General features: G+C 34.0%; 2 protein-coding genes and 1 non-coding gene across 5 annotated transcripts; 2 read left to right on the top strand and 1 right to left on the bottom strand.

Moving 5' to 3' along the window:
- Positions 1–136: 136 nt before the first annotated feature.
- LOC118062381 (pre-mRNA-splicing factor ATP-dependent RNA helicase DEAH10) lies at positions 137–7,242 on the bottom strand. 3 transcript variants are annotated; one of them, XM_035076104.2, is made up of 13 exons: positions 6,995–7,239; positions 6,741–6,787; positions 6,549–6,629; positions 6,245–6,461; positions 5,422–5,836; positions 4,799–5,002; positions 4,250–4,410; positions 3,540–3,725; positions 2,628–2,859; positions 1,843–2,066; positions 1,546–1,680; positions 1,151–1,341; positions 137–766 (listed from the first exon to the last, which is right to left on the bottom strand). In XM_035076104.2, exons 1-12 carry the CDS (start codon positions 7,102–7,104, stop codon positions 1,158–1,160), a joined length of 2,196 nt encoding a protein of 731 aa, XP_034931995.1. In that variant the 5' UTR covers positions 7,105–7,239; the 3' UTR covers positions 137–766; positions 1,151–1,157. The 3 variants fall into 3 exon arrangements, with proteins under 3 accessions (XP_034931995.1, XP_034931996.1, XP_073267168.1); XM_035076105.2 differs by lacking the exon at positions 137–766 and adding an exon at positions 953–1,070 and having other exon boundaries at positions 6,995–7,240; XM_073411067.1 differs by lacking the exons at positions 137–766; positions 1,151–1,341 and having other exon boundaries at positions 1,623–1,756; positions 6,995–7,242.
- Positions 7,243–12,147: 4,905 nt separating this feature from the next.
- Positions 12,148–12,219, top strand: TRNAT-CGU (transfer RNA threonine (anticodon CGU)). Its single transcript has one exon. It is a non-coding gene; the product is annotated as a tRNA-Thr (tRNA).
- A 3,216-nt stretch (positions 12,220–15,435) lies between these two features.
- LOC118062389 (nuclear transport factor 2) lies at positions 15,436–20,053 on the top strand. The gene is made up of 9 exons (XM_035076115.2): positions 15,436–15,790; positions 16,763–16,950; positions 17,321–17,615; positions 17,694–17,938; positions 18,023–18,191; positions 18,299–18,420; positions 18,510–18,575; positions 19,454–19,505; positions 19,599–20,053. The coding sequence occupies exons 2-9, from the start codon at positions 16,765–16,767 to the stop codon at positions 19,832–19,834; spliced, it is 1,371 nt and encodes a 456-aa protein (XP_034932006.1). The 5' UTR covers positions 15,436–15,790; positions 16,763–16,764; the 3' UTR covers positions 19,835–20,053.
- Positions 20,054–24,954: the final 4,901 nt, after the last annotated feature.

Genomic DNA, 24,954 nt, shown 5'->3' with positions numbered 1-24,954 from the left:
TTAGGTTGTATGAATCCTTCCCAGAAATTCACAAACGAGAGTGGTTTTCACGTCCAGTGCCGGAGATTTCACGAACAGGGTTTGCCAATTAGAGGCTCCTTGTGTAAAGACTACATGGTGCTCAGACACTAAAATATGATGAGCAATTCAATCAATTGCTTAGAATTTCATTTATGAAAAGAAAAGTTGTTTCGTTTAAGATACAAGGCCACCAGGGTGGCCTTTTGAGTTGTGAGCGCCAGTATACAGTGGCCATTTGGTGATATATTTAGATGATTTGCCAGAGAATAACTAAACCTTTACTTTCTGACTTGCTTGGGGATCAAAACTGCACTCCTCATGGCCGCCAACGCCTCTCCCCGGCCAACATTTAGATGAAAAACCAGCCACAAATTTAGCCACGTCTGTTTAGATGCTGTTTCCAACAGTCAGGCTTTAACATATGAATCCATAATTTAATAAAGGACGACTGAAGCAGCAACTTTCCCAAATGTTCACCATCAAGAACTGACAACCACCTCTTCGCAGAGATCCTTGTTGAAAGAGAAAAGCCAGAACATTGCAGATGGAAACTAACGGGACATGCATGGTGTAGAAGCCCTCCAAAATTCTAGTCATCTGATCAAGCAATGCTGAAATGCATACACTCCGAAAAGACTTTATTATAAAGTCCACCTTGTGAATGCATCCTATCAACAAAAAACCATAGAGCCACTTCTCCTCAAACACGAGTCACAGCAATCCTCCTCTAGTTGCTATTTCCCAGCTACAGTATGAAAATCAGGCCATCAGGCTATATAGAGATTCAAAACTTGGAAGCAAAGGACAGCCAAGTTCCAATCTCCAAAAGAGTTTCAGTCAAAGAGATATTTTAGAAGTCACAGACCCCATCACTGGTATGGTTACCCAATGTGAAAGGGTGGAAAACAAGAGACTTAATTAGCAAGGAATGGGAGTGGCAACCTTACAGCACTAAGAGAAAAGTAGCTTTTTACATGCTCAAATGCAGAATTTTCAGAAATTCACCATAAGTTGGATAAGTGCAAAAGACTCGGGGATAGAACAATTAGCTGCATCTAGCAATAGCATTACATCAAATGACCAAACAAAATGAAAAGGTAAGTAAAATATTAGTTGATAGAGTTCATACCAAAACTTCAACCCTGCATTGCATAATAGTGAGGAGCAAGCTCAGTCAACCACAAATAATCAATTCTAGTTGTGTTGCGAATGTACTTCTGACTTGTTTGGACTAGTTCATCAAAAATTACACACTCCACCTTTGACTGGTGCAGCACAGAAGTAGGGTGGATCTGCACTACTTGACCACTTGCTAAAGCCCTGCCATTCATTTCAGCAAATTTTAGGGTCTTGATGCAGGAGAATGGAAAGCGAGACATCACATGAAAAGGGATTTCAAGACAAGGTTGGATGCCATGACCAACTCGCCAAAGAATGGTTAACAAGGGAGAATAATAGAAATACAAAAGAATCCTGAAGGAACATGCAAATGGATGTCTGAGCTTATATAGAGAAATATAATACCTGTATGTTCCCTCAGGTTGCTTCAAAGCTGCATTAAGGAAAAATGAAGCAGCAAGGCATCTACGGAATTGAAGAGTGTCATCTCCACAAGAAGAAATAGGAAGACCCATCTGTTCAACATGTCCTCTAATCTGACTGCAGTGGAAAATGACCTCTTAAATCAAGATTGCTAACTAATAAAGATCACAATAGGTCAAGTCTCAAGAATTTCCTGAACATGGAATCCATATTGAAATTAAAATTTACCAGAAAGTAAAGTAACCTAAGGGAAAAGAGGAAGTAGAAGGGGTAAACAACCTGTGAATGTCACAAGCATGCCTCAGTGAGCGACTATTAATAAAATTTTCCCTGCACCATTTTCTCAGTATCTTTTCATTTTTTCCTTTAATATTTTTCTCATTTTTCTCTATACCAAGCTCCATCCTTCTCTTCTGTAAAAGTTCACCAGCAGCGCGATAAACATTAATCAAAGTAAGGTGGTCACCATCTGGACTTGCGAAACACTTTTTTGCAGTTTTTGCCTGCCAAGAGAGAGAGAGAGAGAAAATGCTTTTTAACATAAGGTTTTACCAGGTTTGGGTAGGCAGCATAATATGATGCAAGAATAGAAAAAAGCCAGTCCTAAGTTCCTAACATCATATTGACAATGTTTGAAGAGATTCAGAAACTGCAATGGTCCTTTAGCAATGAATAACATATCACACAGAAATCAGAAGTGCTGGAACATTTAGAGCCCAGAAAATATATGTATATAAAGAAAAAGGTATAAAGATATTAAAAAAACAATCAAACTTCTCATCAGGTCATCTGCACTATTGAAAACTGCCTAGATCAGTGTTCCAGTCATTCCCTGAACACCTAGTCTCCCATTGACTCTGTCCACATAATAGCTAATTCTTGGCCAGTTTTTATTACACTCATCAATGATAACTTAGCTAGACAACACCAGACAATGATATGAACAAAGTTATCGTTGGATGCCATGGTGAAATAACTTAGCATTTGACTTAAAACAGATGAGGAACGTTGTCCAATCACTATTCATCTTAGAAACATATAATAAGCAATTGAAAACCACATACCTCTTCTGACTTCTCACGAGGATTATAAAAAATAGATTCCACAGAGAGCATTGAAACAGCTATCAACATTTCTTCCAAGCAGTTGAACTGACTAGCAAGGATGAGAGCTTTGGAATAAATAGGGTCTAAGGGAAGCCGAGCCATTTGATGCCCAACAGGATCCGACAACTTACAATCATCTGTCAAAGCACCCAGCAGAAACAGCTCCTCCAACGATTTTTGAATAGCTGCCCTGTTACATTCAGCAACAAAGGATTACTGATCTGTTTAAAAAATGCAGGTCCCTTGAGACAGTACATAGGAAACAACTCTATTCAACCAGACAGCTTCAGTAATTACAAGCCAGATAAACATCAATAAATAAGGTCATCTACCACAGGCATGAACCAAACAAGAATATTATCTCTTACCCTCACTATACACAAATAGAAGGCCAGCCAGCCTGGATTAATCCAATTATAACATCCAACACTCAGCATCTAGACCAGCAAAACAATCAATTTGTGAAGTTTTTAACATCTTAAAAATGTTAGGTATATTCCCAAATGGTTATTTATACTATACTATACCATACTATACAATACAAATCAATCGGTAACTTGACCTCAGGCTCTACCAGTAAATATGACCTGAATTCAAGTTCAACTGAAGGAGACTTGAAGATGCAATAAACAACAGAAGAAGCCCCTAAGAGGAGGCTGAAGGGGATGGCATGAGAAAGTGGCTAAACTAAATCTTTATGGAAAGAAAGACATGGCCATAGTCAAGCAGAAAAACATCTGGGGAATTTCCGTCTAGGTTAAAATCTTAATGATGGTAACTAATCTACAATCATCTGCTACTAGCAACACATGCAGAACGAGAATGGAGCACCAAATCAATGGAACTGTGAAAAAAAATCTGAAGATTCACCTTGATGGTTTTTCCAGGAAATCAAATCCTATAATATCATCAACGCCTAGAGCCTTGAGCTGCAAAATAACATTAGAGAGGTTGCACCGTTTGATCTCTGGCTTTGTTGAATCCTCAAGCTTCTCAAATTCACTCTCTGGGTAGAGTCGAAAGCACTTCCCTGGTCCTTCACGGCCTGCACGTCCACTGCAGTAACAAAATGTTTGTCAATCTTGATTATTATTTGATCAAAAACACCATTTGATAGAGACAGTGTGTGTGTGTGAAATAATGTTCAATGAAAACTAAATAAACAAAAGAAAACAAATATCTATTTCTAACCATTTAGATAATTAATGCATTCAACCAATTCTAAGCTTCCAAACATGCAAGTTCATGTAAAAGATGGCACACGCACTTATAGAGAGGGAAGGGAGGATTCACCCAATGGCATAGGACCAAAATAAAAAATCCAAGGAGATGGTTATAACAGAGCATGGATAGTTTCATAGTCAAAATAACCATGAAAGAAAATCACTCGGATGTTATAAACAAGCTTATGTATAGGCAGGCTGGATTACGGGTAACAATTTGTTAACAGAACGTGAATCATACAAATTTAAGAGGAATGTAGTAACTAGAACCGAATTAAATCTCGTTGAAAGTTGATCACTAAACTCAAACCGTTGCATTAGTCTCTGTTTCACCCAAGCATAATTCAGCATGCCTACCTCCTTTGAAGAGCCTGGGCTTTTGATGTTGGAATAATTATCAATGATTCCATCCCTTTGACTGGATCGTAAGAACGTGCTTTTATGAATCCAGGATCTATAACATATTTGACTCCAGGTATAGTCACTGATGTCTCAGCAATATTTGTTGCCAATATCACCTACAAAGTGCTATGATTAAGAATACTGAGTGATCGCACGGAAATCAAATCAGAGTTTAAGGCACATATAAAATATTAAATCCATTAAAGTGAAGCATAGAGATCAAAAGCATCTAGAAATACTGTATTACATATGAATTATCTGTATCCATTCACTGTACATCTATTTCCGTGTGTTTGTGTGTAGAGATGAATTATAATGGATATATAAATAGTAATTATGTTTACCAGTTAACATAACTAGCCACTAAGATTCATGTATTTCATATTGTTTTTTAGAGATGATGCCAGTAAACTTCAGATTATTATCATCACTGTGGCTGTCAATTCCAAGTGCCACCAATTCAAGTGCTATATAGAGGATAGCTCACGAATATCATTAAGCTACCTTACGATGTCCAGCTGGAGCTGGCATGAAAACTCGCATTTGCTGTTCTGATGGAAGAGATGAAAATATTGGAGCAGTTAACAACTTTCGACTTTCTTCTGGTAACTTTTGAAGTTGCTCCTGTACAAGCCTCTCAACACCTTCAATCTCTTCTTGCCCAGTTAGGAACACAAGAATATCACCTGGGCCCTCCTCCAAGTGGATCTAGCACAATTAGTAGTAGCAATATAAAAAAACTGCACAATGAACTTAAATATTTGTGAAAGAAAATCATAATGGTCTGAGGACTATTTATAGCATTCGAGTGTTAGTTTACAAATCAATCACACTCGGGTCAATTGAGGGAAAAGGAATTTTTCAATTTTTTTGTGAAAAGTTGGAAAAAGATTGATTTCCATCTTCCACATAGAACTATTCTAGAATAGAACCGAAGAACTTGATTTCAGCTATACATGTGGCACCAACTAACATGAAAACCTGAGTTGAATATGAAAAAAATGGAGACATTAAAAGGTTTGATAATTTGAAAATTTTGGTGGTCAAAAGTGAAAGTCAAAAAGCTTGAATGCAAAGTCTCAGAACTGCAAAACTTTAAAAGATAATGAAGGTTGATGGATAATGACCTGGAATATGGTAATCAAGGCTGCATCTACATAATCTGTCTCCGCATGAAGTGTATAAAATATATCCACATGATGCTGACGGCCTTCAACATGAACAGCTCTGGCACCACCAAAGTACTCTGAGAAAAGACGTGCATCCAAACTGGCAGACATGATTATTAACTTCAATGGAGGAAATTTCCTTTGGCACTGCTTGAGAAAATTGGTGCATTCGGCTCCTTTTTCATTCTCCTTTGTTATACCATTGCTGGCCTTCTTATTATTGACAACAGCATGGTCAATGACAGATTTCAACCTTGCTCTCTGCACATTTTTCAGCAAGCCCAGTAACACATCAGTGTGGACAGTTCTCTCGTGAGCTTCATCAACAATTATTACTGAATACCTAGAGAGATATGGATCCAATAATGCTTCCCTGTAAGTGCATCAAGAATTACATCAGCTCATTCATATTGCAACGATCTGAAATCTACTATCTTTGTCATCTTCAGCCTACAGATTCATCATTCCTCTCTCAAACACTTTGCTCTCTCAACATACCCATAACATAATGTTTGCAAATGCCCCATTTACAAATGAATAAGAAAATATTAAAAAATTCTCTGACCAGATCATTATATGAACACTGACCCCTTCACATGACAAAATGAACCAGTATCAGCAATCAATAGCACACAGCAAGAAGCACCTTTAACCCTAACCCTTAAAATATCTACACAAACTATCAAAGAGTACAAGACTTTATTAGAAAGCTCCATAAAAATGAAACAATACAACATTTTTAACAACAAAGGACCTAAAACTTAGCAGACTTGGTGGTTACCTCAGCAACAATCCATCGGTCATGTACTTGATCCTTGTTGAGCTGGAAGTCTTGTCATCAAATCTAATGGAATATCCAACCTTTAGACCCAACTCAACACCACATTCCTCTGCAACTCTTTTAGCAACCGTGACAGCCGCCACACGCCTAGGCTGTGTTATCCCAATAACTTTTCCATTGGGACAGAACCCAGCATTAAATAGAAACTGAGGCAACTCTACAAATCATAAATAAATAAATTCAATTGATAAGAGATTTAGACTCACGTCAACAAATAATAGTACTGCAAAATTAAAGAACTTACGGGTTGTTTTTCCGCTTCCAGTTTCACCAACGATGATTAAAACGTCATGGTTTTTAACCTCCTGGACAAGTCGTTCCTTAACTGGAGAAGTGAATTTGTTTTTTAGGAAAGAAAAAAAAAAGTCAGAGAGAAGCATTGATATGTTCTATCTGACCTGAAATATTTCTAAAGGTATAGGAATTAAAAAAGCACCTGAAGCAATCGGTAGAGACTCTCTCTGTTTTTTAAGTATTTCCCTCCTGCATTGCAATACATATTTCACTTCGGTTTCAGCCAGAATTTCAAAAATAGAAGAAGAAGAGGTAATAACTTCAATTAGCTCCTAGAAATTTAAATTCAATGAAGATATTTCGAGATCGGAAGTCAAATTGAATCCTCTTTCTTTTCCCTAATTTGCTAACTTGGAAACAAATTCATAACAAAAAAAAAAAGCGTAGAGAGAGGACCTGGAAATAGCATCGGCGGCGCAGCGAGGTTGATTGCAGAGCTTGAGGACCGGTTTTTGTTTTCGAGTTTGTGTTGTGTTTCTGGGACCATTCTGCTCCATTGAAGGCATCTCTACCTAGTATCACTGTGAAAAAGAGAAAAGGTAGAGCTCTTAAACCCTTCGTTGCTCAAATACTCCAATAAACGCACCGTTTGTTTCTTTTCAGTTTTTACTAGCCGTCCTGTATAAAGAGGATAATCTGCAGAGAGAGAGAGAGAGGAGCTGTTGGGTCCAATCTAGACGCAATTCGTTTTGGGTACGGACCCCCTTCTGGGCCGGTCTGGACCCAATTCATTTTGGGTCCAAGAGAAGCCCATCTCTCTTATGGGTCCGGTCTGGACCTAGTTCTGGGGGCGGTCTGGACCCACTTCCTCATGGGTCCAGTCTAGGCCAAGCTCCTAGACAAGATTTGGGCTGGGCCCAAACCCAGTAAATTATATTGTGTAATATTTTCAAAACAATATAAAAAAAAAATAACAAACAATTTTATAAGAATATGTGATTTTATCACAAGTTTTTCTACCATTTTTTATCAATATCAGTCTATATTTTTATACTGTAAAGATGTAAATCTAGTATTAAAATACCTAGTTTTCACCAAAACATTGCAAAAATTACAAAAAACAAATGTCTTATTTTTGCATACAACCAAGTATCTAAAAAAATCATATTTTCATTCAAAAAAAATTCAAAATATGTGTTAGCATGTATTTTGGCTTTAATAACCCGTTTATTAAAGTCACGAGAACTAGGCCAATATTTGAAAATACCCAAAAAATATTTTGTTTTCTTTTAGTATCTAGGATTATGAATTTATACGTCAAACGTATTCCTAATTAAAAAAAAATCATTCTCTTGTTGATATTAGAACGGTTAGGCTTTACCCTACAAGATAAGAATCTTTTCGCCAAGGAGAGCTTTTCTCAAATCAAAGATAGACCAACAAATAGAAAATACGACAATGCCTTACATTTCATCAGACAATCAAACAATGCAGCATGCCTTACATAAAGCACATTTGGGGTATTAATATCTTCCATCTACATAATCAATCCATGTACTCGATCTCTGAGACCAGCTAGGTTTTCTAGTGACCAAAATATCAGGTAGCGACTCTCATTTTGTCCATGCACTAACAAAAAAACAAGGAATCCTTTTCTCTCTTATTTTCCTGATTTTTACAGCATAACAAAACCTGAAAGTGGACGATCGTCGCGACGCCGCACACGTGTGACAACATTTATGATAATAATAATAATATTAAACTTGTATAGACTAAGTTTTTATAGAAATAATATTTTTTAAATAATAATAATATATTTAACTTGTCTGTCCAAGTTCTTATATTTTTTAATCTTAAAAAAATATATGGTTTTTATTTTATAGTGATAATAATTTTTTTTTCAATATTAATAATGTTTTTTTCAAATTTAATAATTATTATATTTATAATTTTAACTATAATAAAAATAATAATATTTATAATACAACTAATAGTATTTTTAATATTAAGAATATTAATAATAATATTTTTAATATTAATATTTTTAATTATAATAAAAATAATGATATTTATAACACAAATAATTATATTTCAAAACCTACGATCCAAGAGAATTGGGTCATGATGCAAGACCCATTAGCCTTGGGTAGGGGTGATTATTTTTTGTTCAGTTTGGTTTTTACTTATAAAGCTAACCAAACCAATTTTTTTTAAAAAAAAAAAAAACTAAAACTAGTTTAAATCGACCAGTTTTCGGTTCAGTTTTATTCGGTTATTTTATGATAAAAACATGTTCCAACCGACTGGTTTCAATTTTGTTTAGTTTGACTCGAATTCCGTTTAATTTTCAATTCATACAACTCGTTTAAGTTTAGGTGATTGAAGATGGTTTGCTAGATCTAGATTGGGGGTGGCTGATTTGTTACATATGAAGATGCAGATTTAAGATCTACAAGATAGTCTATGGGGACTTAGGGAGCCTGAGAGAGTGAGAGTTGTGAGGACTAAGAGGGGGGCAGTCTCAAACTTGGGGAGCCGATGGGGACCTGGGGAGCTTGAGAGAGTGAGAGTTGAAGATCTGAAGATGCAGATTGAACAAATAGACGTTTAAGGTGCGCCTCGAGACCATTTCACCACTAATCTGTTTGTAGATGATTTGATATAGCCAATGGCCATATGAGACTCTAAGTGTGTAATGATGGTCGATGGTGACTTGGAAGAGCTTGAAAGAGTGAGAGACTGAGAGTTGTGAGGGCTGAGAGGGGGGCGGCTGTGTTGCAAATGGTTTGATCTAGCCAATGATCATCTGAGTGTGTAGCGATGGTCGATGGTGACTTGGGGAGCTTAAGAGAGCGAGAGACTAAGAGTTGTGAGTGTGAGGGTTGAGAAGGGGGTGTAGAGCAACACTGCTCTAGGGTTACAAATAAGAAAGCATTTTTCTATTTATAGTACCTTTTGATTTGAATTAAATCGTTTTGGTTCGGTTCAATTTTATGGTTTCAGGTTGTTGAAACCAAACTGATTTTTTTTTAAATATTCTAAACGGTTTTTTTTTGTGGTTCTGTTTTTTCGGTTATTGTTTATGGTTTAACCGTTTTTTTATTTTTTCGCTCACCCCTAGCCTAGGGTCCTGATGTCTCACCCAATAGAATTGGGTCATGACGACAGACTCAGTAACCTTGGTCCGAACTCCGAATCCAGAGCTTTAGGTCCAGTCTCTAAACCCCGGAGCCTTAGATCAGGTTATTTGCAAGACCCAAATGATTTGGGCCTGCACAAGTGTCCATGCCCAAACAACTTGGGTTAGACACCCCTTCCAGCTCTAAGTTTCATAGGTCTGGAAGGGGATGTCTTACCCAAATTAATAATAAGAACAATAACAATAACAATTGATTTTACCATTAAAATCAAATCTGTCTTTAAAAAAAAACATTATGGTTTTTCTTCACGGGTCTGGCTCTAACACCCAGGACATGGTAGTCCATGCGTCAAGTGCCAGCAGCCTGGGTCTGTAGCCCTACCATGCCCACCAAAAATGGAAGTGATCATTTTCTCTTTGACCATCCATTCAATACAAAATGCATCCCAATGAAAATATAACCTCATCCTCCCCATGCATTCTTTGAAACTCTTGGTGGCAAGGGCAGCTTTGCCATTACACTGCTCCAATCTACAGTATTTTGTGTCTAGATAAATAGTAATAGGAGCACCCTACCACGCCCCACCAAAATTTGCAGTGACTATTCTCTTAAACCATCTTTTCAAAATCAAATGCATCCCAATGAAAAGACAACCCCACCTTGTGAATTTATATTTTTCAATTTCATCCCTTGATGTTAGATTAAGTGAGAATTGCGTTTTACGATTTATTTTATTTTATTTTATATGAGGTTATCATACTCTTCAAAAAAGTCTTGTTATTAGTTTTACGCTCGATTTTGCGATCATCTATTTTTGTTATCATATAGTTAAAAAACAATAGTTTAGAAAAAAAGTGATTGTTCCCAATGGAGTTTACTACCCAGTTTACGGGTTTAACGTGTTGACTCGGGTTATCCAATTCACAAGTTTAATGGGTTTACCCATTAAACCTGGTATAATTATTTTTTATTTCACTCTTATTTAATATTAGATTGGTTGAGAAATTGAATTCATAGTTTATTGTTTTTTATTTTATACTTTCTATAAGGTTATCACGATCTCAAATAAATTTTTTTAGGGTTGATGCTCAATTTTGAAAGTATCTAATGTTATCATAAAATTGAATAAAAGTAATTTATAAAAATAAAAAATTTATTATATAAATCCATTGAAATTCATGACTCGGGTCACAGGTTAACCGAGGTCGATCCAATTTGGCATCGTCTCAATATAAAAAAAAAATATCTTCTTAAAGTTTTTTTTAAAAGTTATGTCATGTTTTTTCCAGTCATCCAAGTTATCTTTGAATCCTTTAAATTGAATAATTCACATTGAATTAGCTTACACATAGTTTAATTCAAAACTCAATCACATAAAATAATAAATTGATGAACCATACTTGCCTAATGGTTCCAAGAAGTAAATAAACTTGGCAGGTAAAGTTTCAATATATAATCTATTTTATTATTTAATATGTTTTATTAAGTCAATTTGAAACTTGTATAAATTTATATTATTTTATATTATTAATTAATTTTAATTAGAAGTGAAAATAAAGATAGTGAGATTGTTGATACTCGAAAGAACTGTCGGAACAATACTAAACCCATGTCCAGCAATATAGCACGTGCCTCCGTGTCCATCGGGATCACAAGAGCAGCACTTTGCTAGAGTTTGCATGGCAACTTCACCATCATTTCTGCCACTCTCCTCGTGAATTCCTCCAAGTATTTCACCTTCGAAATTGCAATACTAAATCAGACTCAAAATTAAAACAAATACACAGCAAAACGTGCAAAACAGAAACGATGGGAAAAAAATAGCACAAAAGTCAAGCATTTACCGTCATAAATTAGCGCATTCCTGGAGGAATCAATAAATGGCTGAATTATAGGATTCAGTCCCCTCAGCTGCAATGTGGCGCCAATAAATTGCAGTTCGCCAACTTAATTCCCCAGTTGTGTAACAGTTTTGCCATTGGAACAACTCTGGAAAAAAGACTGGTCGTTTTCTATTTTACCGTCCTCGATCACAACAGACACCAATTCTCGGTCCTCGCCAGAGCTCAAATTTTTATTATGATGCTGAAGTATAACCTTCTTGCTGCCTAAGCTGTCGGGTCCTCGTCTCCGAAGAGCTGGTTTAAGATCATCTACAGAAAGCGAAACTAACTGGTGCACGGAAAATCAAAACACAGGTAAATTTAAAATAAACAGATAAAAATTATTGTTGATTAAAGATATTTAAGAGATTCTTGCTTACTGCCTCGGGAGGATTATGAGAATGGATGATGATAAGTCGATGCACAATCAAGGCGATTCCACACATCCTACTATGTTCGCTGCTTTGCTCGCCCTGCAGCCTGCAGCGGTTCTTTGCTTGGCATAGGTTTTGGAGGGTTTCAGGAGATTTTCCTTTAGTTTCTCTCCCATTTTTGAAATTAAAAATTCATCTTCCCATCGGCAAAGGCTTCCATAGCATAGTGGTAGTGCGTTCGCTTCGTAAGCGAAAGGTCGCGAGTTCGATCCTCGCTGGGAGCTCTGGTGTGAAGGGATGCACTAACAGCTACCCTGGACTTGTTATTTGGTTTTGTTTCGACAGTTTTTTCCCAGTCTCCGAAGTTTTTTTTCCAAAAGCCCATTAAACAGTTGTCCCGGACTCAAACCTCGAAGATCAGGTTCGATGGGTCAAGGTCTCCTAAATTCAAAAACTTTCCACGAGACGCATGGAAAACTTGTTAATTCGAGACTCAGTGTAAGCTCCCAGCTTTTGAGATGCAAGCTATTGCATGAGGATCTATGCTAGACAACAAGAGTTTAATTATTAACAATGGAATATTGAAACAAATAATGGTTATTTCTAACGATCCAGTAAAAGAAAATGAAGTTGAGAACAAGCAGAAGCGCAAATAAAGATTATTACCGATTTTTCTCTTAGTGTTTGAAAACCATATATGTTCATGATGTTTAATGCATGGATCATTCCTCTGCTGTTGACCTTTCTCGTGTTTTTTTTATTATTTGTTTTAGGGAATGCTTGGTTGAATTCGTTTTAGAAGAGTGAATCCATGTGCATGCAGAGAGATGCTGCCAATTCAACTGGTGGGCTGTTGTCAGGTTAGAGGCGATGCTAATATTTTAAAAGTGGATCTTTCCGCGTGCTCAAAGTTTGTGATTAATATTGTGTGTTTTCATTTCTAACTCCTGTCATAAATAATTTTTTTTTTTACTTCCAATAAGCTTCGTTGTTCACTAGCTAGACTTTGCTGAAAATGTGATAGGAGACGAAATTATCCATTTCAAGCTCCACTTTGAAGTGTGGACAAAAATTACATCATCACGCTAAAATTTGTGCATATGTGTATGCAAAATGGGAGTAACCGCTCCAAGTTCAGACAAAGCCCCCGCATCACGGGACGGGATGGCAAGTTACTTGTAGAAATGGGTTTTTGAGAGTACAGTAGTATTTGTTTTTTAAAGTATAATTTCTTTTTAATACATTAAAAAAAAAATTATTTTTTTTAATTATTTTTTATATTAGTGTACTAAAATGATTTAAAAATATCAAAAAATATTAATTTAATAAAAATAATTTTTTTTATTTTTTTAAAATATTTTTAGAATACAAAAATAAACCAGTTAAAAAACTATACCCACGCGTAGTTATTGCTGCGTGCCAAGCTTCCGCGTTTCAAAAGAACTGGAAATGCTGTGTTTGCCATAGAATGCCTTGACGACATCTCTTCCTGGTAACTAACACTTCACCTGTAATTCTTCCCTTCAAACAAATACATATCAATGAATTGCTCTATAGAATTATGCTATAAACTGTTAACAGATTTTCAAAGCTGTTAGGTGAGCTTCGTTTACTAAATGATTTTTGTAATGAGCATCTTGAATGGAAGATAGAAAGTGAACTCGTGTTCCTCCTGGAGACCGCATTACCCACCACAATGCTTTCAGATTTAGTGTAGTGTTGTATAAAAGTTATTTTTTAAAGTATTCTTTATATTTTAAATTAATATTTTTTTATTTTCAAAACATTACTTTTAATATCAAATCACTAAAATAATTAAGAAAATAAATAAAAATAATGACTTTAAGTACAAATATTTATTATAAAAAACTCATTGTTAGCCCCGTAAACAAACACATCTTTGGTTGTATTTGGACCATAAAAAATATTCAAAAAAACATCCTTATTTTTTATTTTTATTATAATTATTATTATTTTATAAATATTTTTAATTTTATTATTATTAATATTTTTGATATTATAAATATTATTATTTGTATTATTATTCATATCATAATTAAGAAATTTAAAAATCATATCATTAATATTGAAAAAGAACCATAGTTTTGACTTGAGGAGTAAAATTAGAAATTATTATTATCATCGTTAATAAATTTTAAGAAAAATATTATTATTATCGAAGAAAAATTATAAATTGTATTTGAAGGGATTAGAAATTAAAAAAAACTTAGGCCAAACAAAATAATATTATTATTCATATCATAGATATTATTAAATTCATTAAAATTATTAAATTTGAAATCAATTTTATTGTTATCACGCTGTATCGCAGTCAAATATTTTTTTTTTATATATAAAATTATCTATGTTTGTTTTTTCAATGTATCTTGGTAGTTCATAAAATATAACAAATTAAAAAATATATTTTCATGACAACCATAGTTATCAAACCTAGTCCACAGGCTGGCCCGACCAAGGGATCAGGTCTGGGTTACACGAGTTAACTCGGGATTGAACAGGAAAAATATAAAAAAAATATTGAAAGTTTTGATATTTTATATGAAAAAATAAATAAATAATTCATATGGATACATGCTATATATGTTATAAAAAATTAAGTTTAAAAATTATTTCAATTTTTTTTATCCCATATTAAAGAAACATATTTTTTTCTCATGAACATAATATATATATATATATTAAAAAGTTTCAAATCTAACATTAAAAAAATAAAATAATTTTTTAGTATTTATATAATAAATTTTGAAATGAGTTAATAGCAAACTAAAAAATTAAATAGTTTTATTATTATAAAACTAAAAACGATGCAGATAACCCTTAAAAGAATAAATATTTTATTGTTATAAATTGCACAATCTTTGAAATTTTTAAAATTTTAAAGAATTGCACTCCTAAAAGCAGTGCAATTCTTTAATTTTTTCAAGGAACAGCGCTACTCACATTACAATCCTAGAACTTTTAATATTTTAAAGAATTTCACTACTTGATAGCTCAATTTATTTAACAAAAAAATTATAGGTTATGTAATCATTTGTAATTACTCTATAAAAGTAGTGCATCTATTTTGAATTTGTATTTTTATAGAGTTTATAATATTCCTGGTTTATTTCTCCAATTAATTTTGAAAGGAGCTAGTATGAAAAAACAAAATCCTGAATTTCGGCTCGCAATATAAATTATTTCATTATTTATTCCATTCCCAAAAAGAAGTAGAAAAAACAGCAGCAACTCGCAGACCGCACGTATAAACCACACTCCTTAACTTCCACGCAACCTCTCTCTCTCTCATATTTGCCCTTAACGCGTTGATTCCACGCCTCATACCTACCCTCATGCAATAGTACTCACTCGCCCAATAATCACCACCGTCAAATCACGCAACCCAACTCAATCACAGCCATCAAACTCGCTGGATCTCACTATACCTCACGTGACCCTCTATTTTATGGACCCTCTTAAAAAATAACCGGAGGACACGGCAGTCAACAGTACAACGTAATACAAGATTTCTCACCCGCCGCGCGCCCACTCTACTTCGTTCTCAAGACAAAAGGTAAAAGAGAGAGAGAGAGAAGGAGAGAGTTGGGCTTCCTCCTCATACGTCGAAGTCCGCTGAGCGACAAATAAATACCAGTCCAGCCCTAATAAAGTATAGATTTCTTCCCCGTTTGTACCTTTCTTCTCCAGCAACCGCACCGTTGCGTCTCTCTCTCTTCCTCTCTATAGAGATAATAATAACCATCTAGCGCCGCAAGGCACAGTCAGTGTAGTAGATTTATTCATCATCTCTCTCGGCGGCGAGGGAGAGAGATAGTTTACTGCTGTTTTAACAAGGTTAGACATCACTTAATCCTGCTTTTGTTTGATTGATTGTGATGCTTTTGGATCATCTGCTGTTTCATTGAGTGGTTAAATCATAAGGATCGTTAAATTAGGGGATTGCATTGCTGTATTTGTTTAGATCTGGCTGTTATTTTTTTTAGTTTTTTCTTAATACAGATCTGGATTTTTTTATTGTATCTGAGTGGCTACAGTTTGACTTGATCGAATGTTTTTTTTTGTTTTAGCTAATGGTTGTTTATGTTCTTTTTAGTTTTATTTTTGTTTAAATTATTTGATGGACTGGTTCTGGCTGTAAAGTTTGGTTTTTTTTTTTGCCCAACACAACTAGTCAAAATCTTAGCTTTGTCGCGAAGAAAACAGTACTGGGTATTTTATTGGAAGATGCAGAAACATTATCTTTGTCTTATATTGATTAGTGTTGCGGCCTAATCTGCTCTTGGTGTTATTGTGTTTCTTATTTCTTGTTTAAGACCCAGTTTTTGAATAAATTGGATGTTAAAATGATAATGCCAATTGGGCTTTCTACTTTCAAGCCCCATATTATTCTCTCTTCCTAAGCTTACGGTTTAGGGTTCAGATTTTGAGATAATGAAATTGGTTCCGCATTGGGATTAGTGTTTGATGATCTTATGTAACCTCTTTCTTTCTTTTCTTAAGAAAACCGTTGTTTGTTATTTGCTAACTTTCATGTCATTCATGTTGTGGACTATGATTCCCTAGCATTTTTTGTGAATGCAGTATTTATTTGTGATTATGGTTTGCCGCTATGTTTGTGCTGGTATATGTTTTGTAATTTCACTTTCTGTCTAATTTCAAGTATCATGCTTAATATTCTTTGATGTTGAGTTTCTTATTTTTGTCTGCTTTGCTTGTTACTCTCCATTCATTTATATTTATATGTAAATTTACCTTGGCTTTGATTTAAAACCTTCGTTAGTGAATAGTATGTGTTTATTTCCACAGAGATGGCAACACAGGTGGATGAATCTACCGTCAAACTTAACCCAAAAGTGGTGGGGAATGTCTTTGCACAGCAATACTACAACACCTTATCCAAGTCTCCAGAGGTGCTTCATAACTTCTACAATGATTTGAGCCTGATCAGCAGGCCAGGCTTGGATGGTTCAGTGTCTTCTGCTTCAACTTTAGAAGTAAGTTCTGTGCAACAAAAATTTTATAGTTTACCTATGTAGCTTGTTTGTTGATTTTAATAACTCCTCAGCATGCAATAACAGCACTAGTCATGTAAACTCAGTCACACTGAAGCTATTCTTTTTTGCTTTGATTGTTTTCCATTAATCCCTCGATACTCATTTTGTTCTCTTAAATTGTTTTACCTTGTGCTAGTTCTATGAGAAAATGTTGGTTCTACCACTTTCTGCCATTCTATTTTCCACCGAAAACAATTGTGGACTAGAATTTTTCCTGCTTACACCACTGTTTTACCCTTTTTTTATCTGTAACTTTGGCTTATGCTGTGGCCTTCCCTGACAAAGAAATTGGAACCTTTTTTGGGTGCAGGAAATTAAAAAATTGATACTTTCTCTTGACTATAAGAATTGTGTAGTGGAGATACAGACTGTTGATTCTCAAGAATCTTATGAGAATGCGGTGATGGTGATAGTTACTGGTTTCTTTGCTGGAAAGGACTGTGATAGAAAAAGATTTACACAAGCATTCTTCTTGATCCCACAAGATGATGGGACAAAATACTTTGTTCTGAATGATATTTTTAGATATGTGGAAGAATCAGAGAATAAGAAAATTAGTGATGCAGACAATATTGCTCCACCTACACCTGTTACCCCATCCCCTGGTAGGTTTATGTATGGTTTTCATTGTTTTTTTTGTTACTTTAATGCCCAAATATTTACTATTAACTTCGTAATTACAGAGCCAGCCTCCGTTCCTGATCACACTGTCACTGTCAATGTCAATGTATCAACCAATTCGGAGGAGGGTGGGGTTCAAGCTAAAGAATCTGGCGATCCCTTGGACAATTGGGAGATTCCCACTTCTGAGAAAGATATTGTTGTTGAGAAAGAGGTCGTTGCCACTCAGAATGATGCTCACCCAGTTTCTGAGGCAGTTGCTTCTAGTGTGCAGGAGGATGCTCCCAAGAAGTCTTATGCATCAGTTGTTAGTACTTTTTATATATATATATATATATTTTACAAGAATTGTTATGGAATATAATTGATTCTTTTGTTCTTGTTTGTTCAGGTAAATGCATTGAATCTCAAAACACAACCATTTCAACAAAGGGTTTCAGATGTGAAACCTGTGAAACAGTCACGTACAGCTGTACCATCCATGGCTTCTTCTCATCAAACAGGTTCTCCTCGCCCACCCGGCAACAATATTGTGGAAATCAACAAAAACAGTACTGCAGGTTTTTATTTTTATATATTTTAGTTTATGTTTGGGTTATTACTTGGGATGGAGTTTGTAGCTTTTCTTGCATCTTTAAACCTCTTTTGCTCAATTTTCCTGTTTCAGTTGAGGGTTACTCCATCTTTGTTGCAAATTTGCCTATGGATGCTACTGTTGGCGAGCTTACACAGACTTTCTCAAAATTTGGGGCTATAAAACCTAATGGTGTGCAAGTCAGAAGTTATAAGGTTGGCCTCGTGTTTATTCTTGTAAATTTGTGTTGAAAATTGTCATCTGAAACAATATTTATGTGTTTATGTTCCCCTTCTCTCTACAGCAAGATAAGAACTGTTTTGGCTTCGTGGAATTTGAATCAGCTAATTCTGTGGAGAAGGCCCTTGAGGTATTGCTGTTTTTTTAACTTTTATGGAAGAAAGTCTTTTTTATCTCGAAATTGTTTGCTAAAATGCTGGATCCTACATTATGGTGTACAGGAAAAATTAATTTTAAGTTTAGAATTTCTGTAATTTTATTGCTATTTAGGTCTCATGCAAAATTTTTTGTAATATTTGGATTTTATTAATTTGGAATTTCTATGTGAGTGGCATTTATTTCCAATTTTATTCAGAACTCTTTTAGGGCTTTATTGTCTCTAAACAAGCACACTCTTGGTTATGCTATGGAGGCCATTTTATGATGACTGGAAGTTGAGAATCTGTCTCACATTTAGAGGTTTCAAGAAACATTCCTGCGTGGCTTTGTCTTTGGGTTTTTTTGGGTAGGGTACAAATGATTGTTCCTTCAATAACCTTTTGCTGCCAGGCAGGCAGTTTATATTGCTTTGTTAATATCCCAAAGTCTGATCTCAGTTTCATTTGTTCATTTCAAATGCAATTACTTTTGCTGCTCCTCTTTTGATGGAAGTTTTTGTGGTACGTTCAGATAATGTCATTAAACATTATGAACTATGTTCAATAACCTCTGTTGTTCAAACGATGTTCATCCGCCAACACTTGTTTGATGAACTACTTATTAGAAGTATAAATTCTATTATCATTGTGCAAAGTTCTCTCTACCTCTGTCTTGCCATTATCTGTAGTGCTCTCCCCTGGGTTGTAGTTTGAATCTGAAACCCTCCTTGGGATAGTGTTACTTAACCTCTTCTACAATCTTTCTTGCTGGCACCTCATATTGGTAATCCATGCTTGAATGTATGTTTAAGGCATGCACTTTCCACAAGTTGCAAGTTCTTCTTGCGTCTGAGATTGTGTGCTATTTCAGGTCTCTACTGTGACAATTGGCACTCGAACAGCACATATTGAGAGAAAGAATGGTAAGATGAGTTGTTGATCCATATAATTTAGCTGTCTGTGTTTTTGTCCCAACAATTGGAGAGTACATACAACTGACTATGGTGTTTATGCAGCCAAAACTGATGGTGAAAGGTACCCTGTAAGAAAGGGTGGTTTTAGGAACGACAATTTTAGGAACCGTGGAAACTTTGGTGGAGGCCGTGGCTATGGCAGAAATGACTTTGAGAATCAGGGTGGAGTCTCTGGTCAAGCTCAGGGCACCGCCGGACACAATGGAGAAGCTAACAAGAAAGTTTATCAGAATGGGTGGGCTAGAGGTCCCCGTCAAGCTCAAGCTGGGAGGAACTAGGCCATCTTTTTTTGCTAGAATTATGTTTATTACATTACCCCCAACTCACAATTAGATAGGAAAGATTTAGGCTTGCCCGAGGCATTTTTAGTTCTTCGATAAATTTTGGTATTATTAATTTAGTTGCTCTTGGGTGTCAGAAGAATGGAATATGCAGGGCATTGTGTTTTGCATTTTTTTTCTTAAGAAATTATTTTAAAGAAATTTTCTGGTGTTGAAGATGTGGTTTCACAAAATGCTTAAGTTGCCATATGCCTATTTGAGTGGAGCATGTAAACTTCGTCTGGTCAAAGTAGTCCCGTGGAAGATAATGCCAATTCTGTCACCGCCTTGTTTGATCTGCTTTCTGCCAGACTCGAAGAAACTGCTGCAAGCTTCCTTTGTCTGTACATGCTTCAATCCCCACTAGTAGGAGGAGCCTGAGAGACTGCTTGATCTCCCTCCATATCTTATTTTTCTTTGGATATTATTTCAACTCGTGCCTGCCAACAAGATCTTTGGCGCCCCTGTTGTTTGCATCAGGTAGGCATCGCTTCTGCCACTCCGAATCCCATGATAGCTGCAAGTGAAGGAGCTATCCACGTCCTTTTGTCACTGTCTTTGGTCCATAGCATTTCTGGGAATTCGTCGGATGATCTCTGATGTGCTCTTCTGACTTGGTTTTCTTTCTATAAACCTAATCTATTAATTTATTCTCCAAAGATTATCCTACCCAAAGTCTTGACAACATGTTTTATTTTTAAACTAATCTGACTTAAGAAACGATTAACAAGAAATATACGAGTTGACAAGGTGAGTGCATCAGAGTAGAGCCGATGGTCAAGGGATCCCAGGATTAAAATAATAGCAATCCACTACTTAAATGGTTTGGTCAAAAAGATTCCATCGTCATGTCATTAAGCATGTAATTAGCTCTTTTAAAAGCGTTGTATCCTGCGGTTTATTTGGTTTAATGGAACGAAAGTTAGTTGCCGGAATAAGCCATTAAAGATTACTCTTCATAAATGGATGACTTCACTGTCACGTGCATAGGCAGGAGTGATAATTATATTTTACTCTCAGTTCGCGTAAGAGCACGTGAGAACGAAATACGTGTTATATAAGTTTTTTTTTCTAAAAAAAATATTAAAATATTTTTTTATTTTTAAAAATTTAATTTTTAATGTAACTCATCAAAAATCTAAAACCATAAAAAAAAAAAAAATCAAAAGTGTATTCTCACCGCAATTCCAGAAAAATATCGAAACAGTACCAAAAACTTACCTTTTGGTGTCCCACTCACCCTACCCATGATCAACATGTGGCCTGCAAATATGCCGGAGAATCTTAAAAACTAGTCCTCAACGTCAATGACGTGTCCTGGAAAATCACCCTCGAAGATCTCCTACCCCACATGCTCTTCTTTTTCGCCCGTCCTTTTCTCGTCTTGTCATTAAAAATGCCCATGACCTAATAATACAGTGACAAAAATTTTTGCCTGCAGTCGATGGAGGTAGAACTTGAAATTTTTTGGAGGAAGTACGATGATATGACTGTAGCTATAGATGAGGCCATGAACAGTGCAGTTGACTTTGTATTCAGGGATTGAATTTTTAAAAAAATTATATTAATTATCTTAACTTTTTAGTTAGATGATAAAAATTGTTTTAATAAAATAATATGGGAAACATACTTTTTAGATCCGGGAGCTGGTTCGGTTCAATATCCAAGTTTTTATGTCATCAAGTTATCCTGGTTAATTTTTTAAAATCATTAACCACTTACAACCAGGTTTTTTACTAAATCAATCTATTAAGTTGGATTTCAAATAGACATGCTGGGGCAGATCGGACTTCACAACTATGATTATAGAGGTTTTTTTTTACATAGAATGAAACATAATTAGTAAAATTAGGTAAGTTATTTTTATGTGTCTCGCTGGGCTAACTTGGGTCAGTCCGAAAATGGAAAAATTAAAAAAAAAACTATGGTTATAATTTTAATATCTCGAATGGATAAGTTTTTAAATAGTGCATGTGGACGCGAACTATATATAAAAGAAAAAAAACATATATTGTAATATAGTATAGTTACCCCATATTAAAAAGTTAAAAAAACAATTCATATCAATTTGTGCTGTAAAAAAAATATATAAAGTATAGCATATTTATCACACATCAAAAAACTCAAGAAACAAGTACATGTGGTTATCCCATATCAAAAAAAATTTTAAAAACAATTCATAGAAATGTAGTCATAAATAGTTATTTTATATCAAAAAAATAAAAAACAAAGCATATAAAGACAGGCTATAAAAAATACAGTGGACATGGCTATAAAAAAAACATAATTACAATATAGTTATCTTATATTAAAAGGTCAATAAATGATCAATGTGGAAGCAAGTTATATATAATTATTCCATATAAAAAATATATTTATAAATAATTCATATGAAAGTAAGTTATACATAATTATTTTATTTCAAAAAATTATTAAATAATTCATATAAAAATAAACTATATAAATTATTAAGATCTCAGATCAATTCATATCATGCCAGATAACGGGTTTCATTGCTTTAAAATGAACTAAATCCTCACAGATGATATTTTGGTAAGTTATATGTGGCTGGTACGTGTACAAATGATAATATTACTTGGTAAATCAAATCACACGTCTAATCTTGTATGTATACTTTTATATAGTATCTCTACACAAACATTATCAGAAAAAAAAAAATCCTATACAGAAGATATCCGAACAATAAACAAACAAACTCAGAAATTCTGCTTTTATTTTTTATTTTTCCAAAGAAGAATAGCAATGCCAAATCCAGCTGTCATTTTTTACGGAGACCGGAAGATGCCAGTGATTGGTTTGATCAACTCACCATTGTCCTCGAGCAGATGTTGGTTTTCAAGACGGGAAAGGACGACTAGTTTTGATCTTATTTACGTGTCAAACTTAAAGGTGCTTAAAAAAACGATTTTTTTTTTTAAAATAGCAAAGGTTAAAGAAAACAAATTGTCAAAATAACACTATTTTTAAAAAATTAAAAAATAGCATGGTTCGGTGCATTTTATGATTGAAAAAAAAAACACAATATTTAAATTTATCTCTTGTTAAAAACATGACATTAAAAAAATATATATTAAATAGAATACACAGATTATAATTGCCAGAAAGGATTGAAAAATAAATAAATAAATTTAAAAGACAAATCAAAACCAAACATTATTAATATTATTAAAAAAAACTCAACAAGACTAATTCAATAACACAAAAAAACACTCATAAGATGCCACCAAAGTCGGTCACTTAAATAATTACTTGTTTTCTAAAACATTTATATGTGTAAAGTTTTAATTTATATCTATTTCAAAGTTTATGAGTGAATTTATTTATATCTTAATTTATATATCATTTCCGATTCAGATGAAAAAAAATAGTATATCATAATAATTTCTTATAAATGATCCAAAACAGGACACAAAAAAGTATCATAGGTATTATGATAATATCTATTTAATTTATAGTTTTTTGTTGTCTTGCATCAACTAAGTTAATTTTTATGTAAATAATTGTATAAACTTATCCTATCCCTTTTAACTAAACAGAAAATTTTCCACCAAAAAACCTCAAAGAAAAACAAAAACTAATTTTTGTTCTTTACAAATATCAGAAAAACAGCTTCACTAAAAAAAAATATCCTTTTTTCACATTAGCACTTTAGATTGTTGCTCGTGACTTGACGTTTCTAATGCAATCCGCGATGTCATTAATTATTATTTCTTTGATGTCTTGCGTTTTTAGGAAATTCCTTTTTCATAAATTTCGCTTAATTGAAACCTCGTATGGTGTTGCATAAAACAAACTACGTGTCACTTTTGCCATTACCTCAGGGATCTAAATATGTACATGTTTTGCTATGACACAGAAACGAAAACATAAAGCCTACTACTTATAGCTAACCAGGCATTTATCAGATCATGGACACCCACGTGTCATGTCAGCAACGTAGAATGAAGAGATATTTAAATTCCGGATAAAAAAAAAAAAGTTAATTCAAACTATAGATTATTTTAAAATTTGTCCTTGAAAATAACAATCAAGTGAACACTCTTCCCTTCTTCTATGGCCGGTGCCTGTCTGAGAGTAAAGCATCAGCAATAAATTCAACTGCATGTGTAGAGATTAGTGTATCATTTGAACTAAACATTTTAGAATTAATTACATAGTAAAGTTAATTAGTTAGCCTTTAAATCTGTTTAGAAGTGTGGTGGCAGTTACTTTTTAAAAATACTATTCACTTAAAAATATATTAAAATAATATTTTTTTATTTTTAAAAAATTATTTTTGAAATTAACGCATCAAAATAATATAAAAATACCAAAAAAACTATTAATTTGAAGTAAAGAAAAAAATAAAAAAAATTTAAACTTTTTTTTTAAAATACTTTTAAAACACAAAAATAAACAGATTCTTTATGGTTTAAATAATTATTGTTTTATTCTCACCATTTTGTTCATGCTTTGCATAAATATTTTAAATTAATCTTGAGTAACTAGATCAGATTGCAATTTCTATTAATGAAATCATTATTTGTTTAGGAAATATGGTTTTAATAGGAAATTTCATTCCTAATTTGTTTAGCTCTTTTTCTCCAAATCCACTTGATCGTTAAGTTAATAATTCTTTATAATCACTGTTATTTTAATTTTAATTTTAATTCTTTATGTTTTTTTAAGAATTCTAATCTTTAGTAATATTTTTAGATTAGGCTGAACTAATGTTACAACCGTTAACTACTCGTATCACGGTTTGTGTTGAAAATATAATTTTATAATAAATTTTATTCCTAATTAGCCTAGCTTTTTGTTCAGGATTTCTGAATCGTTTCTTTATCTATTTATTAATTAAAAAAGAAAAAACAAGCAAAGAGAAGGAAAAGTTTGATCACAAGATAAAGTGTTTTCATGAAAAAATAAAATAAACAATATGTATATAAAAGATGGGTGAGAGGTAGTAAATATGAACCCGATCCGTAACTTGTTACAACCTCCAAGCCTGTTGCAAAAATAAGATTACGGATCCAGCATTTTCAATATAAAACCCCGGTGTGTATGAACTGAACAAG

Source organism: Populus alba, chromosome 8 (assembly GCF_005239225.2).
Source record: "Populus alba chromosome 8, ASM523922v2, whole genome shotgun sequence".
Lineage (NCBI taxonomy): Eukaryota > Viridiplantae > Streptophyta > Magnoliopsida > Malpighiales > Salicaceae > Populus > Populus alba.
This window is presented reverse-complemented; position numbering and strand designations above follow the sequence as displayed.

Excerpts from the sequence above, each read along its gene's own strand:
- LOC118062389 (XM_035076115.2), top strand. The coding sequence starts at position 16,765 with ATGGCAACACAGGTGGATGAATCTACCGTCAAACTTAACCCAAAAGTG. Across the intron at positions 18,421-18,509 it reads TGCAAGTCAGAAGTTATAAG|CAAGATAAGAACTGTTTTGG; the intron begins GTTGGCCTCGTG and ends TTCTCTCTACAG. Across the intron at positions 19,506-19,598 it reads ACATATTGAGAGAAAGAATG|CCAAAACTGATGGTGAAAGG; the intron begins GTAAGATGAGTT and ends GTGTTTATGCAG.
- LOC118062381 (XM_035076105.2), bottom strand. The coding sequence starts at position 7,104 with ATGCCTTCAATGGAGCAGAATGGTCCCAGAAACACAACACAAACTCGA. Across the intron at positions 6,788-6,994 it reads GCCGCCGATGCTATTTCCAG|GAGGGAAATACTTAAAAAAC; the intron begins GTCCTCTCTCTA and ends ATTGCAATGCAG. Across the intron at positions 1,681-1,842 it reads CATGCTTGTGACATTCACAG|TCAGATTAGAGGACATGTTG; the intron begins GTTGTTTACCCC and ends TTTCCACTGCAG.